The sequence below is a fragment of the Spea bombifrons genome, chromosome 11, assembly GCF_027358695.1.
Source record: "Spea bombifrons isolate aSpeBom1 chromosome 11, aSpeBom1.2.pri, whole genome shotgun sequence".
In the NCBI taxonomy this organism is placed as follows: domain Eukaryota; kingdom Metazoa; phylum Chordata; class Amphibia; order Anura; family Pelobatidae; genus Spea; species Spea bombifrons.
This window is the reverse complement of record NC_071097.1, coordinates 16,154,811-16,172,726: the sequence shown is the minus strand read 5'-3', so window position 1 is coordinate 16,172,726 and position 17,916 is coordinate 16,154,811. Positions and strand designations below refer to the sequence as shown.

At 42.1% G+C, this 17,916-nt stretch overlaps 2 protein-coding genes across 2 annotated transcripts in view; both read left to right on the top strand.

Annotated features, from left to right (window-relative positions):
* Positions 1–17,916, top strand: part of NDUFV1 (NADH:ubiquinone oxidoreductase core subunit V1) — a 587,185-nt gene that overhangs the window by 455,443 nt on the left and 113,826 nt on the right. The gene's annotated exons all lie outside the window — the stretch shown is intronic.
* LOC128468775 (fructose-bisphosphate aldolase B-like) lies at positions 11,620–17,004 on the top strand. The gene is made up of 9 exons (XM_053450585.1): positions 11,620–11,751; positions 13,301–13,421; positions 13,624–13,835; positions 13,935–13,989; positions 14,079–14,239; positions 15,170–15,253; positions 15,497–15,671; positions 15,759–15,958; positions 16,424–17,004. Exons 2-9 carry the CDS (start codon positions 13,310–13,312, stop codon positions 16,517–16,519), a joined length of 1,095 nt encoding a protein of 364 aa, XP_053306560.1. The 5' UTR covers positions 11,620–11,751; positions 13,301–13,309; the 3' UTR covers positions 16,520–17,004.

The following is a 17,916-nucleotide window of genomic DNA, read 5'->3' as shown; positions in this document are numbered from 1 at the left end:
AAACAGCATTGCAGGTATTAATCAACTGAATAAGACATACAAACACTGTATTTGCAGGTATACATAAATAATGTATGGAAAACTAGCTTTGCAGGTATAGATCAATTGGAATTCACATAAAAACACGTCATTAAAAGGTATATTTAAAACCCCCTAAATTACAGGCATAGATCACAGGTTGCACACCCCAAAGCCAGCCCTGGCGTCCACACTGCCCACACAGCAATCACACTCCTATCATACCCAGGCAACCAGTAAATGCTGGTACCTAGGAATGATGGGACTGTGCTTGCTGTTAGCAATCACACTCCTATCATTCCAGGTCAGCCAGTACATGCTGGTACAGGGTGGCTGTAAGTGATGTGTACAGAGCCGGCCTTAGGTGTTCTGGCGCCCTGTGCGGACTACTCCTCTGGCGCCCCCCCATCCCAAAAAACCCCGCATACCAATCCACACGCATACACTAATCCACACATATACACTAATCCACACATACACACTAATCCACACATATATACCCATCCACACGTATACCAATCCACACATATACTAATCCACACATATATCCCAATCCACACACATACACTATTGCACACATATACCAATCCACACATGTATACCAATCCACACACATACACTAATCCACACACGTATACCAATCCACACGTACACCAATCCACACGTACACCAATCCACACGTACACCAATCCACACACACACACCAATCCACACACACACACCAATCCACACACACACACCAATCCACACACATACCAATTCACTCTCACTGAATGCTTTCCTACCTTTCCTCTTTTCTCCATACAGCTCCTTTTCCTTCTCTTCGCTCCTCTTCTTCAGTTCTTCTGTCTTCTTCCGGGTCAGAGGGTACGGACAGCAGTGGGCGCGGCTTCAGTGTTGTGCGCCGGGATTTGACAGCAAACCCCGGCGCACAGCAGCTGTTGCCGCGCGGATCACAAGGGAGCGGTATCGGAGGTCTTTAACAGACCTCCGGCTACCTTGAGTGATTTTAAGCCGGGTTCAAGGGAGATCCTTGAACCGGCTTAAAATCACTCAAGGGAGCCGGAGGTCTGTTAAAGACCTCCGATACCGCTCCCTTGTGATCCGCGCGGCAACAGCGGCGGACATTACTGTCCGTCTCTGGAGGGGTGCCGGGTGCCCCCCTGATGAGCGGCACCCGGTGCGGACCGCCCCCCCGCTAGGTACGCTGCTGATGGCAGCGGTACGCTACGGTGGCGTCGGACCGCGCGGCGGCGCCCCCTGGAGTGTGGCGCCCTGTGCGGTCGCACAGGTCGCACACCCCAAAGGCCGGCCCTGGATGTGTAGACCCCACACTGCTGGCAGCATCAAGGGGTGCCGAGCGGTTGCTGAAAACGACCGCTCGGCACCCCTTGGGCCCCCCTGACTGGCAGAACTCCAGGGCCCGGTCGCAGTCGCGACCCCGGTAGTTCCACCACTGCCAAGAGGGGTCTGTTACCGCATTTGCTCAATTATAAGATGACCCCCCAAAATGTAAATATTTATTTAGGAAAAAAGATCCTGAATATAAGACTACCATATAAGAAAAAAGTTTTAGTAGCAAATATTAATTCACATATAAACTATTTTTCATATTTAATAAAACCTATGATTCAGAAAAATGCATTTTCATTTCCTTTTATTTGCCAACCTGCCCCCAGTTATGCACATCTGCCCCCCCAGATATGCCTTATATCCTCTTATATGCCACTCTGCCTCTCTGATATTCTTTTTAACCCCCTATATGCCACTCTGCCTCCAGAAAGCCCTTATACCCCCCCATATGCCACTCTTACCCTCCCCCCGACTTACCAGTGCATCCCTTTATTTCTCTCCATGCTTCAGAATCCTTGGTGTCTAGTGGGGCAGCCGGTGGAGGTCTGCGCAATGCGCACAGACAACCTCCGCTACTGCTGCCGGCACTTCCGTCGGGGCTTCTATAAATGAGCACCAGACGGTCTTGTGATGCCGGCGCTCCGTAATAGAAGCCCCAGAGTAGAGCCCTGCGCGGGACTGCTTTTTCAATCCCGCTGATTTTTTTTGCCCAATCCTGCCCGCTCCCGCAATGTGGGTGTTCTACAACCGCCTGCTCCCGCCCCATTTGTGGCCAATCCCGTCCCCACTCCCACCACATTTGTGGCCAATCCCGCCCCCACTCCCACCACATTTGTGGCCAATTAAGCCCACCTCCTTACCTGAACTGCAGATTTCCCACGCAGTCCCGCAAGGCTGCCCTTGAGTTGCTCCCTCACAGCGTCTCTTCTCTTGCCCCGCCCAGGAACAAGGCGGAGTCACGGGAAGTGACAGCACATCACGTGACTCTGTTTTGTTCCTGGGCGGAGCAAGACAGGAGACACTGTAAGGGAGAAGCGAGAAGGCAGCCTTGCGGGATTACCGGGACCCGCAGGTACAGTGCCTGACCGCCCGCTCGCGCCCGCAAGTTTTTTGGCAGGACCCGCATCCCAATGCAGTAATCTGCAGCAGAGGAGGTTGTCTGCGGGGGATCTGGATCTTAGTCTTGTAGTCAGACCTCCTATTTGAGGTCTGATTAGAAGATGACCTTGAATATAAGACAATGGCTACTTTTTTACTATTTTTGTTTGGATTTGGGGGGAAATGTATAGGGAACTATGTTTGTAACACTTAGGTTATTCATAGACACTTAAAACTAACTTATTTTAAACTTTTATGATACATGATATTTACTTCATGAAAAATCTAAAGCAGGGAACCAAAAAAATTAAATGAGAGGAAAAAGTTATACAGCAGTAAGTTATTCCATCCTGAGGAACCGCCATTAACCCTCCCAGTGCCAGATCACATGATTAACCCCTTAATGACAAAGCCCGTACATGTACAGGCTCAAAATGCATTTTTTTCAATGGGTGCATTGCGTTCATATACACTTACTGGCCACTTTATTAGGTACACCTTGCTAGCACCGGGTTGGACCTGGTTTGCCTTCAGAACTGCATTCATTCTTTGTGGCATACTTTCTACAAGGTGCTGGAAACATTCCTCAGAGATTTGGGTCCATATGGACATGATGGCATCACATAGTTCCTGCAGATTTGTCGGCTGCACATCCATGATGTGAATCTCCCATTCCACCACATCCCGAAGGTGCTCTATTGGATTGAGATCTGGTGACTGTGGAGGCGTTGGAGTACAGTGAACTCATTGTCTTGTTCAAGAAACCAGTTTGAGATGATGTGAGCTTTGTCACATGGTGCAAAGGGTTTACTGTGACAGTCATTAATTTTGGAAACCGCTAAATATGATGCTAAGGATATGGGGTAATGTCTACATGTTTACTTTGGGTCACACATATTAGAATTGAACACATGTATCTGCAATAACATGCTGACACATCTGTGACGGAACCCTCCGTCACTGGGGCCACTGGAGAGGCCTGAGAGCCAGCCTCCACCCCACCGACTATGGGCCCTGGCCTTGTAAAGGCATCTGTGTGTAGGTACAGGGGGTCAGGTTCTACTGATTCCCCCCCACTACAGGTTTTACCATATTTCCTAAATGAGAGACTATGAGGACTGTGGAGCACTGATATTTATTTGGGATTGCACCTGTATTTTACCAACATGATGTTTTACATTATAACTTTTCCCTGTAACGCCATATTTTTTTCAGCCACCTCCAGAAATGTATTGTCTCATCACTTGCTGAGGGGATTAACTCTTGCGGACAGCCAGGATATGGAACCAGGGAGTGACAAACGATTGTTTCAGTTAATCTGTTTAACGTCTGACCCCTCCCTCCATGGTGCACTAATATGTTGTTTAAATCTCTTTCTCCAACCCTCCCCCCCATTGTATTCCACTATGTATGTCAAGAACCCTGTGTGTAACTCTGAATAAACAGTTCTCATGCTTCACCCTGCGTTAAGCTTCGGCTAGTGATTTGGGTGACTGGAGAGTCAGCACTTTGGAGTGTGCCCCTGTACAGTTCTTGTAAGAGCTAGGAAGCAGCTATTGACAGAGGTACCCAGTCACAACATCCTTTTATCAGCCGTTAAACGCCTTCTCCTCAAGAAACACACTGAATGCTTGGGGGTAGAACGTGAACTGAGTTTAATGGTAAACAAACCAGTATTTAAAACGTAATTTTGCATTAGGCCATCCCTTTGCACTGCTCAATATTCACACTTTGATCTTACCTACTTTTAAGCCTCCACATCTGAGAATAGCTCACTGCTAGGAGCTGACTCTTACCGCATCCACCATGATGGAAAACGAAAACAGGAGGATTTCCTGTGTGGCATTATATTATATATCCTTAGTTGAGATGATGTATTTGACATCACATTCTGTTTCCAGTGTATTAATGCATCACTTCCTTTTTAAGCATTCTTGACCTGTGGGAGGGAAGGAAGGATTTTAAGTCCCCCCCACCTAAACCTGTTTGCATTGCTTATAGAGATCATAAAGACAAGACAAGTTACCACAGGGGCTTGGTGCTCTAGTCTGTGGGGAAGATGGTAAACATGGGCAGTTGCCTGGCTAAAACCAGTTTAAAACAGCTGGATATAAGTTCTTGTATAAGTCCTGTAAGTCCTCACCTGATTGAGAGGAAAACTCCACACACAGCCCCTCCCAATTTATTTACTCCAGTCTTTTAGGGTCTCTAATAATTGGGAAAATTTGGCACTCTACAGGGGAAAGTCAACCCCTTGTACTCACCTCGAAAATAGAACCCCTTCTAAGACCAGGGTCCATGGTCTGTAGGGAGGAGGCGGGCCCCCAGGACCTGCCAGGAGCCCTGGGCACAGAGGCTCCTGTGACACCTTTCAATTGGCCAGTCCTCTTACTCCCTGCGTTGAATGACAGTCTATGTGCTATTCTCTCGGTTTCTAGAAATAGACTCTTACTAGAATACAGTGGCATTGGCAGGAGGGGGCCATGCCCCCCCTACATCAAGCTGTGTCCCCCCAATTGAAACGCTGTTTTTTTTTTTCTTGTCTTTTTTTTTTTTGCAGCCCAGAGGAAGCACTAGACACGGAGGAGAGAGAGGGACGCCAAGAGGTCGCCCAAGTTTCCAGCAACCGCTCGGCACCCCTCACTCTCCTCCGCGAGGCTTCTGTCTTCAGTGTCTTCGTCGAGGTGCCAGCGTTTCATGCTGAGCGCCGGAATATATGACGTCTGAAGGTTAGTAAACTACAAGAGAGGGAGAGGGGGGGTAGATAGTGAGAAAGGAGGATAATAAGAATATTGAAATAAAGCCAGTCAGAATGAGTGAGAGAATGAAAAGGATTAATGTATGTATGAATTGTGTAAATTAGTTAGAGAATAAATTAATGTGTGAATGAGTTGTGTGAATGAGTGAGAATTAATGCTGGGCTGTTTGGGGACAAAGATTGCAATTCCTGTGTGTGTTATCTGCGTGCTGGTCAGGTTCTATGTGGGCAGTGTGGACACCAGGGCTGGCTTTATATTTATATATATGTCGGCAGCAGAGGCCAATATTAATATATATCGGCAGCAGGGTCTAATATTAAATAATGAAAAACTGCCAGTTCAGCTGTTAATTTGAAATAATATTTCAATCACGGTCTTTGCTATAAAGAGGTACGTACAGATTATGTAGTTAAAAATGCATGTCTAACGCATATATAACGGATATCTATATCTATATATAGCGTATATGTAGCGTTTTAGAATTGCCCCCCCCCCCCCTAAATATGAATGGAGATGCCACTGCTAGAATAGCATATAGTGCTTCATAAGAGAGCTGTTTTTTCCCCCCCGAACATCAGTTATTGGCTTATCTGGCCTCTCAGCTGGATACAAAGTGCACAAATTGAATTAAACACTAGAGACACTAACTGCCACATATATATTGATGACCCTGCAGAATCAAAAGACAGGTACTTGGGTGTGCTCCCGTAATGACCTTAACACAAGGTCACAAATTAATCCCTGAGACAGCATGATTTGTTTTTCTGAAAAACTAGTTGTACAGCACATGCATGCACATAGATACTGAACACGGTCTGCTGCAAGGTAACATAGCAAAAGTCAACAGCCTTTGTTATTTAACTATGGAGTTCCACAGCAACTTGATTTTCTGGACATTGACCCGATGTTACACAGAGGAAAAAAAGCCAATTGAAAATAAAGATAATATTGTGTCTTTATGGTAATAATTAAAATCAGTCCTTAAAACATGATAAATAATTTGGCATGATGTCTTCTTCCTGCTTATAAATATTGTCCTTGCCCAGCTCCTTAACACTATGTGGGAGAGCATGAAATATACTACTAATCTTGACAAAAGTCCTTTTGAAGGTTGAAGTTTTGGCTCCCCACCACTACTAGGCAATAAGAATGTTTCAGGGGGTACTGTTGGGTGGTCATCTTAATTGCATTGGTGGAGACACAGCCTATTCTACAAAGGCATTGTGAAGAAAAATCCCAGCCGTATTCCCCCATAATGTTTGTATTGTTAGCGGGGCGTAGCTGAATTGACTTTGCACTTTCCTCTGTATAAAACTACCAATTGTTTTTGAACCTTGAAAAGGTTGCTGTAATGTCCAAAGATAAAATACTAGATACTGTGATGTTAATACAGATGAGGCATGGGTCCACTCACCTAGCCAAGTCAGGCTTTATTTTTGGCCTTTCAACCTAGAGAGGTCTATATTATGGACACCCTTTGGCTGACAACAAAGCCAAGATCTCACTCACTAGCAAAGAAATGGTTTTACAGCTCCAGGGAGAAATAGCTTCCCAAAGTTAACACTCATTTTGGTCATTAACACCTAAAAGACCCATTGGCCTATCTACAATGTCGGGTGCAGACCATCTGAGCCTGCAGTCACCTCAAAGTAACAACACTCCCCATTATGTCATTCTAAAGAAACCAGAGTTTCTGGGGCAAGGTCCATCTACATATGGCTTATCATGGAAAAGGTACTAACTTAAAACAACTGCTGGATGTTCAGCGAAGGCTGTTTTTTTGGGGGGGGGGTCGTTCTTTTTCTCCGGATACTACTCGACCATTTAGTTTTTGAGTAGATTAATTTATTTACCATCACGTTTCCAGTCCCACTGCTTTTGGGACTCACTAGACTACATAACTTGGTACCTCACAGGAATACAGTTTGCCTCAACACACACACATGCCTGTCCGGCAAGTTTCTGTGAGAGCCAACCAATCTACTGTCCCTCTCCCAGCCCCGCCATGTTTAAAGCTCATCAAATTCCATATATCAACATCTTTCAGGGCTGCTGTTTTTCAGACGTCTGCTGTAACCAGCTAAAATACAGCTGAGTCGCATGTCTAAAAATGGACTCTTCTTATTTTGTTATTTGCTACCTTGTGTTCAAGCCGTGAGTAACTGACAATTAGAAACTCCTTCTATGATATTCTGTTACAACTCGGAAATGTTGTCAATTTTTACACCGATGCCTCTGAGCACAATATTTGTACGGTTACCTTAAACTATTGAAAGCTCACGCTAAAACTGCACTGTCCCGGTCCTACAAAGCCCCCCCCAGCCTCTATGGAGAAATTTATAGAAACCACTAAAACCATGGTCATTTCTTTGGAGACATTGATGATGTCTAAAGAGTCTCCAAGCTCTGAGCCCGCATTTACACCATCTGCAGCACAAAAAGCACACGCAAACATCACCATTGTCTCTCTGTTAGATGTGAAGCTACCAAAATTATCTATGACAATTGACAATACACTAGCAGAAGTTACAACACAGAATCAAAGACTTTCCAGAGTATCAGACCTGGAAGACCACACATCCATTTAACAATCCACACAGCCTCACAGGAGACCCTAAATGAGCATACGTTACTACAGTTTCAAGACTTTTCTCTCTGAGATACAGGTTGGTTCTCCCCTATTGGTACAGTTATTTAACAAGCACATCAATTTCGCTCCTCATTACCCAGTAAAGCTGAAGGTTTCACAAAGGGCAAACTCCTTATACACAGCGGAAATGGCACAACAGTTTATGCTCGACACCAACCCACCATCAACTGAGCCCTGGGGCGAACCGAGATCTTGCTCTTTATCTCCAATTGTTTCTATTCCATCTCTTAAATCTCTGGAGTTTTCTCTATTGTTTGATCCTTCTTGCTCTTCTGTTCATGGGCTTCACTCTTCAAGTCAACTCCTGGGTTGAACCTTTGTTATGGTTTTGATATGTTTTTGGGGCCACAACTTTGGCACCACAACTCATAGTTCATAGTTATGGCTATTGTGTTAGATGCCATAAACGTGGCATATCAGTTTATGTTTACAGTTACTCTTGGAGCCACAAGTGTGGTATTTTAGTTCCTGTTGTTAGCCAACATGAATGAGGCAGCATGTTTCTACGTTACAACAATCATGTAATGTTATAAATGTTTTTTTCAAGTGGGGTGGAGCTTGCTGGGACACATTCCTGACCTTGCTTTGGAACTTTTCTGCTGACCGATTCCCTGACCATACCGGTTTAGGTATGCAATCGAGGTGCAATAGACACTTCACCAAAAAATGAACATACGTTAATTGCAGCTATAGCTCATACCAAACTTCATAAATCCAAGTCCATTGTTCCTAGTGGGCCTGAATATCACTAACCCAATGGAATACAGCTTAGTGGCCAATTTTTGTATGATTGCTGACTGGATCACCAATTGCTTAGTGTTCACTTTCCACTCTGTAGACCAACAAATGCTACCACCATAAATCAATCTACACCCCCCTTGCTACAACCAAATCATATATTAATTATTGCACATAAAACCTGGCATCTAGTGAGGAAACGGCTTCAGTTGAATAGCAAATATTCTGTATTTGTCTCCTTACAGGATAACCCTTTTTTCCAGCATGGTAGAGCAGAACACGTTTTTTCAGTGCTAGGAAAGTGAGTCCGTCAACCTTTACACAACTTCATTCACCAGGCCTCAAGCAATCTGCTTTCACTTCAACAGATATGAGATACGTTTCAGTTCATTTATATACATCCACATTATCTACAGTTAGCCAGTTAAAATTAAGCAGCTAATGTCAACTCAGACCATATCCCCTCCTCTTGATTTGCAGACCCACTCACACACTTTAGGACAAAGCTCCATGGCATCTTTACATAAATGAATTTGCTCGTCACATGTACTGGAAGCACAAACACAGGGCAAGGCAATTAGAATGTTCCAGAAATTGAGGTAATTGATTGCAGAAGTAAATCTACTAAAATATAAAACATACCATACGTATGCCCAGCAGACACTTAAACAAAAATTTGACCTCACACTAATTTGGGCCTTGTTTGGCTTTTCCCTACAGGAGGAGGTCTGATATATCAAGGCTGGGGGAGAAAGCCTTGTTGCTCAATCTCTCCCCTGCTGCAAAAAAAGCAATTTCTCAATTAATCCATGCTACCTCTGGACTTTGGCCATGACTTACACGCTGAGATTACTCGATATTTTTGAAATGGATTGGGTCAAAGCCACAATCCAAAGTGACGCAAAAACCAAACCAATTTTTACACGATGGAAACCATACATAAATACTTTTTAGATATATCTTTCCAACAGAAGCTTCTCCACACCTTTCAACACACTGGATGGTTCTCATTCCAATTGTCACTACCCAGACTTCATGTGAATGGAATTTCAATAGGCTACATGAATTTAACACATTGTGTCGGCTGGGCTCTCCCCCGTGGCACATGTTGAACAAGCATATTCCAACATGGATCTTTATAGAAAATGTTAATTAAATGACCCAGATGGGACTTTAATAGGGGAGCCCATTTCTCTCTGGCACTTGTGATTTTAATCGGGATCATATGTGATGATATGTGATGTACGTTTTGCTGCCACCATGTTCTTTTCTTCGGTATTCGGGCTGAACAACGGAAACGCACCCCTCGTGTTCATTTTCATGTTCTCCCGAATACGAATGCTCAAGTCTCCTACATACCTCCGGCAGAACCTGTACTATAGTGTGCAGCTGCTAGCTGGGTATAAACACAGATACACTCTGCAAAACTGCTTGTAAACCAAGTGTTGTGCATTGGTACAGGATTGAGACATTAGAATAATTTCCCTGGTCACCTAATTTTTTTTGTGAAATATTCAACGTTTTGCTGGTTATTTTATTTTATTTTATTGCACATACTCTCACTTTTTATCCTATATCTCTAATTGTCCCAAAGACTCTGAACTTTGCTCTTATTTAACAAGCAATTGCTGACACATTAACCAGCATGTCTTGGGGAGGAAACATTCTCCTGCCTTGTGGAATTTGTTTTTTTTTTGCCTCTATTGGACAAATAAATACTTCCCATTCTATTTGGTTACCTTGGACAAAATACTTAAATCAAAGAACTTGATGGGTCCCCTGCCTCTGCCCCCCCAATGGGAAGGCCCATCTTCCACCTCATGACACATTAACACACACATCCAGACACTCACACTACCACAGCTAGACTTTTAACACTGACACACACTAACTCATACACACCCAGACAGTCACACAAACACACACTTTTAACACACACTAACACAGATAGACCTTTAACACACACTAACGTATGCACACCAAGACGCTAACATGCATCCTCACACTAGCGCACACATCAAGACACCAACAAAAATAGACATACTAACACACACACACTCGCATGCATACCCACATTAATATAACTAGACACACACACCCAGACATGTACATACTAACATAACCACATGCATACTCAGACACATGTGACTCACTTGCCCTGTGTTCAGCTTTTCTTCAATGCAGCTCGAATAAACACAGTGCAAGCTCCTGCGCTACTCCCGTAGGGTCTGGGACTCGGGACTCAGCTTCTTTTCCTTACTTGTGGACAGGGCTGTAGGTAGCTCCTTTTGTGCCCCAGGCAAGAATGGAAAATTGTGCCCCCCAGCTATTTTTTTTTTTTTCCATAGTTTATTTTATTTACACTGCCCATAAACATACATATATACACAAACTGCCCTTACACACAAGTGCCCATATACGCTGCCTTTACACATACCTGTCCATAAACACACATATACACATTGTGAGCTGGGATCACGTAACCACACAGTCTTAAGGTTTAAAATACCACACAAGGTTGAATTCCTTTTAGAAATTATAGTCCTTTTATTAAAAGGTCTGGTAAACAAACATAAAAAGTGTGTCATGCATGAAATAACCTGCTGGGAATACTGTGAGTTCTCTATAAAACATTCTCATGGCAAGTACTATCACCTTAGCAATCAGTGATCAGTAATTAGCTGATTAAAGCAACTGTTATAACAAAAAAAAGTTTTCTAACTTTGCACCAGAATAACATTATAAGCATAATCTCAAGTGGAATTGTTAAATGATGTTGTTGCTGCACACGTTGGCTGTTTTTTTTTTGTTTTGCTTTGAGGCCCATCTGTCCAAAACAGCCATTAGCAGGTATTTCTAGCACGGATTCTGAAACCCGTTGTGCAAAGCATCGCCCCTTCTGTCCCTACGTGACGGATCAGTCGGTGAAACTTACTGTTGACCAGTATCTGTGCTGCGTGAATGAACTTTGACCACTCGAAGCAAAAATTGTAGGCTGATGCGATTGGCCGAGACTGAAGGTGTGACCTGCCCTCCTACAGTCCTAGAGGTGGCAGACAATATAAGGAAGCTGATGTGGCGGAATCCGTCTCAGTCCTAGGGGGTTTTGTCGGAGTTTGTGGTATCCGCGTACAGGTGAGTGTGGCTCGCTCGCTCGCGGTTAGGCAGGGGTTAATATAGTAGCGCTTTGCGCAGCGCATTTTCTTATGTTGAGCTTATGTGTGTATTATATACTTCATGCTTGGTACCGGGGTCTTGGAGCGATTCAGTCCTGCAAACAAAAATTATTTCACTAACTAGTTAGGGGATATCGTATATGATCATGTAGAAGTTGCATGCTGTATATCTTTTCTTCAGGCGAGTAATCTATATATCTTCTGTATATTCGGGCGTCCGCCCCCTAGGCTGCGCAGATACGAAGATTCGGGAGCCTCGTCCACTGATTTCTTTTATTCGGCGTTAGGATGACTAAAGTAAAAATGAGGGGAAAAAAAAACTAAAAAACAAAACTTTTTAGACAACTCTTTCTGCGGTTTTTTTTATTTGTCTTGGACAGTCTCTTATTGTTCAAGGCACTTCTTATACAGGGTATGTGTTTCTTGGGTCACTGTATTACTAGATCCTTCCCTATGTATATTTTACTTTTTTTTTTTTTTCTGTTGGATATTGAATCCCGATATGTACGAGTGCACCTATTGCACTTTATTGGCTACACTATATATAAAATGCCAATTAAACAATCTGTTAGCACATAGATAGGAAATATGAACAACTATATGTCATGTTTGAGTGTGGAAGTGTATAGAAAAGCTGTACTATAGGGAGGGTAGCATTAAAAAATCTGCCCTGTCTGATGATGTGTTCTTAATTATTGTCTCGGGCTCAAGGGAACCTCTCATACCTCCAAAAAACACCGTTTGCAGTGAATTATTTGAAATAATTAGAATTATTCATTTTGATACATTGCACTCACAATACATGGAGTATTAAGCATGTTTTATTTTGGGTTTTTTTTGCCAACATTATTAAACTGGAATTCCGAGCCGTTATGTGGCTAATGTTTTGTTTGTGTTCTAAAATGTAACAATTGGGCCTCTGTTCTCATGGGAAAATGTGTACCTTTTTATTACAACTGCACAACATTACTCTTAAAATTAAGAATAAATCGTAGTATCAGAAATCCTTAAAACTGTTTTGGGATTATTCACCATTCTACATGCAAATTGTAAATATTTGATATTTGTGGCTGAACACAAGTTATGACATTTAAAAATATAAATACATTTTTCAGAAAATGGTTGCTAGCAAAAAAAACTAAAACCTAACCCCCCCCACACACAAATTATAATCTGTGTGATATTTCATTTAAAAAAAGATTAATTGGTTGTACTAGGGTTGTTTTTTTTATTGTAGGATCTGGCTTGCATTTACCTTTGTACATGCAAACAGAATTCATTTGATCGCTGCATGTTGGGCTGGAACACGTCTGACTGGTTATCTAAATGACTGTTGACCTGTGCCCAACAGACAGTTTCTCAGAAGTGTTTACCACTATTTAGCTGGTGGAGGCGTGTATTTTTGCTGACATGGTTCTTTTTCTGTAATATGACACTTCGCTCAATAAGAATCATATTTGCTCTGCAGTCATTGCATTCTCTTACCTTGTAAATGTTTTTATTGTCAGTTTTTCAGAATGTCTCCAAAACATCCAGCCCTCTCCCCGGAGCAGAAGAAGGAGCTCTCCGAGATTGCTCTCCGTATAGTTCAACCAGGCAAGGGGATTCTGGCAGCAGATGAGTCCGTGGGTAAGATAACTTTGTAGATACCTTCTCTTTAAGTTTTTCTCTGCTCCATCAATAGTAACTATCCGAATATTCTTTATTCTTGTTCTATCTATTTTGCTTCTCAGTGGTTAACTGAAACTTTTCTGGTCCTTAAGCTCCTTTCTTCTTGAACAATACTCTTGTCTGACAAGAAGTGCAATGTCTTAGAGATGCTGTCTCACAGGCACCATGGGAAGTCGCCTCAAGCGCATCAACGTAGAGAACACAGAGGAAAACAGGCGTGCTTTCCGAGATCTCCTCTTCTCTTCTGATGCCGCTCTGAATAAGCATATTGGAGGTGTTATTCTTTTCGATGAGACGGTGTATCAGAAATCTCGCAATGACATTCCATTTCCCAAAGTCCTTAAAGATCTCGGGATTGTTGTTGGAATTAAGGTCTGTATTGTGAACTTCACTTAGCGGAGCCACTTTTGATGTTTGCCTTGGGGGGGGGGTTTATAGTTATTTTTACAATTTTGCCATCTATTTTAACAGGTAGATAAAGGTACTGCTTCTTTAGCTGGGACAGATGGAGAGACCACAACACAAGGTAAGTGTTTTTATAATGCTTACTGAAGCTCTTCCTCCTGATCTGTCATTCCTGCCATCTCATACTCTCCTATTACTGTTTAATCTCAGGTCTGGATGGACTTGCCGAGCGCTGCGCTCAGTATAAAAAGGATGGAGCTGATTTTGCCAAGTGGCGTTGTGTGTTGAAGATCTCAGACTCTGCTCCCTCAAGTTCAGCTATTTATGAGAATGCCAATGTACTGGCACGGTATGCCAGCATCTGCCAGCAGGTGATTACAGTACTGGTACTCGGTACTAGGCCTTTTCATTGATATCTACTTTGCATGTTGTTCACATTTGTTGTAGTTACTTAAGGGGAAACGCCCACTTTTTTTCTGGTTGTGGCATAATAGTTGTGGCTTTTTCCCTTGAAACAATACCTGTACTAAATCCAGTGTTTGCTACATGCCAGCTGTGCTTTTCCCAGCCAGATTTAAGACCTCATGGGGCTGTACTAGCCTACACAGAAGTCAGATGCCCTATATGTAAAGCCGCATATTGGTGGCTTGTGTATGTGGTGTTTGAGACCATTTGCAGCATCAATTCTGATCTCCAGGTTGCTCCCATAGGTAGAAGAGGATCATAGGTAGATAAGTACTCATGTGAAACACATGGGTAAGTGAAAAGGTTAATACTTTATAGCAATTTTAGTGGAAGCATAAAATATGTAATAATTGCATACATTAATGCTTAATAAAAAATATAGGAAAACATGGTGGGAATCCCCCTTTAAAACACTACTACACTACTGCATTGTGCCTAAAACGCCCACTTTACCTGACTTCTGTACAATACTTTACAAGCCTATACCACCCATATTCTATTAATGTAGCAGCACTCCTACCACTCTTTATGGCCGGTATGTGCAATTCTAGGCATATCATTAAATATGCCCCAGCAAGGAAATATCAATTTGGGGTACTGAGTTAAGGATTTTGTCAATTCAAGGACCTTTGAAAAGTGTGGGATAAACTTATGAGCCCACAATACCAGAATGCTTTTCAGTCAACCATCAAGTTCTATTATATTTAACTGAATTTCATCCTAGAAAAGAGCTTTTCCCTGCTGTATATCAAAACAACAAACCAGCTGCCTGAATCTTGAATGGTAAATACGTACACATTAATTTAGTGCATCATCTCTTGCACTCTGTTCTGTAGAATGGCCTTGTTCCAATCGTAGAGCCTGAAATCCTGTCCGATGGTGACCATGATCTCCAGCGATGTCAGTATGAGACAGAGAAGGTGAGAGCATCATGGAAACCAAAGTTCTTTAGATCGGGGCGGGTTGCAACTTTTATTTTACTTATCACGCCTAATCTTACATCTACCTCCCTGTAACACAGTTTCTCTCATTCATCTCTCCTTTCCTCCATCCTCTATTCCTATATGTGGTTGCATGAAATAAAAGTGCAGTGAAAACCAATTTAAAAGGCCTCACACTTTATCTGTGTGTTATAATTAAACCCGATCTGTCTTTATATACAGGTTCTCTCGGCTGTGTATGCAGCTCTTATACAGCACCATGTTTATTTAGAAGGAACCCTTTTGAAGCCAAATATGGTGACAGGTGGACAATCCTGTCCCCAGAAATTCACCCCAGAGGAGGTTGCCATGGCTACTGTCACAGCACTAAGACGGACTGTTCCAGCTGCTGTACCTGGTAACCCTTTATCTCTGTAACTTTCTGTATATGTCTGTAATTTTATTGAAAACATCCATTAACACTGTGCTTTTGATGTGTTTCCAGGCATCTGTTTCCTCTCAGGAGGTCAGAGTGAAGAGGAGGCATCTCTCAATCTGAATGCTATGAACCGCTGTAGCCTTGGTCGTCCATGGCGCCTTTCTTTCTCCTATGGACGTGCTCTTCAGGCCTCTGCACTTGCTGCTTGGCTCGGAAAAGCCGAAAATGAGAAAGCGGCACAGGAAGCCTTCCTCAAGAGAGCACAGGTTAGGAAATATAATGTCACTGAAATATTCAACTCGAAGGAATGGTTGTTTATGGTTACTATTATAGTCTATGGAGTGCTTTTATGTATAATGCAGATATTCTGCTGTTTAGGTAAACAAACAGCTCCTGTGGGACTAAATTGAATTGTTAAATGTTTGCATATTTTTGCAAAATCTAAATAAATAAAGCACTTACCAGAACCAGTGCTGGAGGTGAGGTACAGCTGAACACATCTCCTGCATGGAAAATACCTGGTGGGAGCTTGCAGGAAGGAACAAATGCATATGGAGGGGGTGTTCTGATGAATATGCAGTTGCAAGACAGACACAATGAAAATGTAAAGGTACCACATATATGCATTAAAGTGAATTTGAAGGCTGTGTGGTCCCTTTAATAATTTGCTCTTTTGACTGATTATTTTTAGATCATTTACTAATGCACTGTTTTGTTTTGTTTTTTTGCAGATTAATAGCCAGGCGTCTCTTGGGCAATACGTTCCACAGGGATCTTCAGATTCAGTTGCCTCTCAGTCTCTCTTCCAACCCAGTTATAGCTACTAATAATATTTTGTACTGTATGTAACATATAATGCCTCCTTGCCAACAGCTGCTAACCATCATTATTAATACAACCTAGCAAAACAAACTGATCAAATGGGGCGAAGTCTACATTAAAGTCCACGTAGATGAGACAGTTTTGTGCATACCAAAAACTTGCATATAAACACTTTTGTATTTTGTGGCATATTTGAGGCAGGGCAAGGTATACAACTTAAAGCATTTTAAACAAAATATCGATGGATCCAATGTATTTGTAGTTTAACTTTCTCCCTCTTCTTTTACAAAGATCTTGTCTTTCGTCCCACAGAATAGAAAGTTTTCCAGTACTTGTAATGTTGAATGTAATACATACGCAAACAGAATAGGTTTCAACTGATTTTTGGGGTTAGGTGTTTGTGGTGGAAATGACATCAAAATCTTTCTCTTACCTGCTGCTATGACCTACTTCAGAGTCCCCTAATAAAATCAACTTTATGAACTGTGAATTTGTGTGTGTCATATTTTTTGGTGTGTATTCCGATATTGTAATTATTTGTCTTATTATTAGAGAGGAGGATCGAGGTCCCCTGCAGCGCTGTGGGGGATGTGGATCTTAGTGGAAGAGTGTGACCTCTATTTGAGGTTGGATTATAAAACGAGGGGTGTTTTTCAAAGCATTTGCTCTGAAAAAATCCTCATCTTATATTCAATAAAATTGATTCAACAAATCCATAATAAAAAAACAATCGTTTTACAGTTTTATATTCTGTACTGCACAGATCATAGATATTTTTTCGATTTATTTTTGCTATAAATTATATTGAGTAACTTCTTGTGGTTTAATATTTTGTGTTGAATTATATGCTTTGGTATGATCTGCAAGAATGTAGAATCAGAGATAAAATATCTTTATTAATTTTGTGGGCGTGGTACTATAATAATAGCGGCTGAATTTTGCATATTTGATGAAATATATTGGTTTTGCGTATTTTAGATCATAATTATCCAATCAAGAATATGTACATCATTTTATTACAGCAGTAACCAATACATTAAGAAATCGCTTCCTTTTCCTGATTAACCATTAGAGCAACCACAGGATGTGAAAGGGGAAAGATGCTCTGACTTCCTCTTAAGAAACTGATCACCAAACACGAACTTTTTTAACAATCCAAAAAGTGAAATAAAGATTGGCCTATAGAGCAGGTTACCTGATCCTGGAACTGGCTGTTACCATGGTAACACACGATGGAGAGGGAATATAAAATCAGCAGTCCAGCCTACAGGGAAAACAAATTTCTGACCTCTGCTACCACACAGGGGTGATGTCATATGCTACACTATCCCTAAGCAATAAATAACAACACTAATGTGCATTTATTGAGCTAACCTGTGTGGTAACATTTTGAAACACAAAG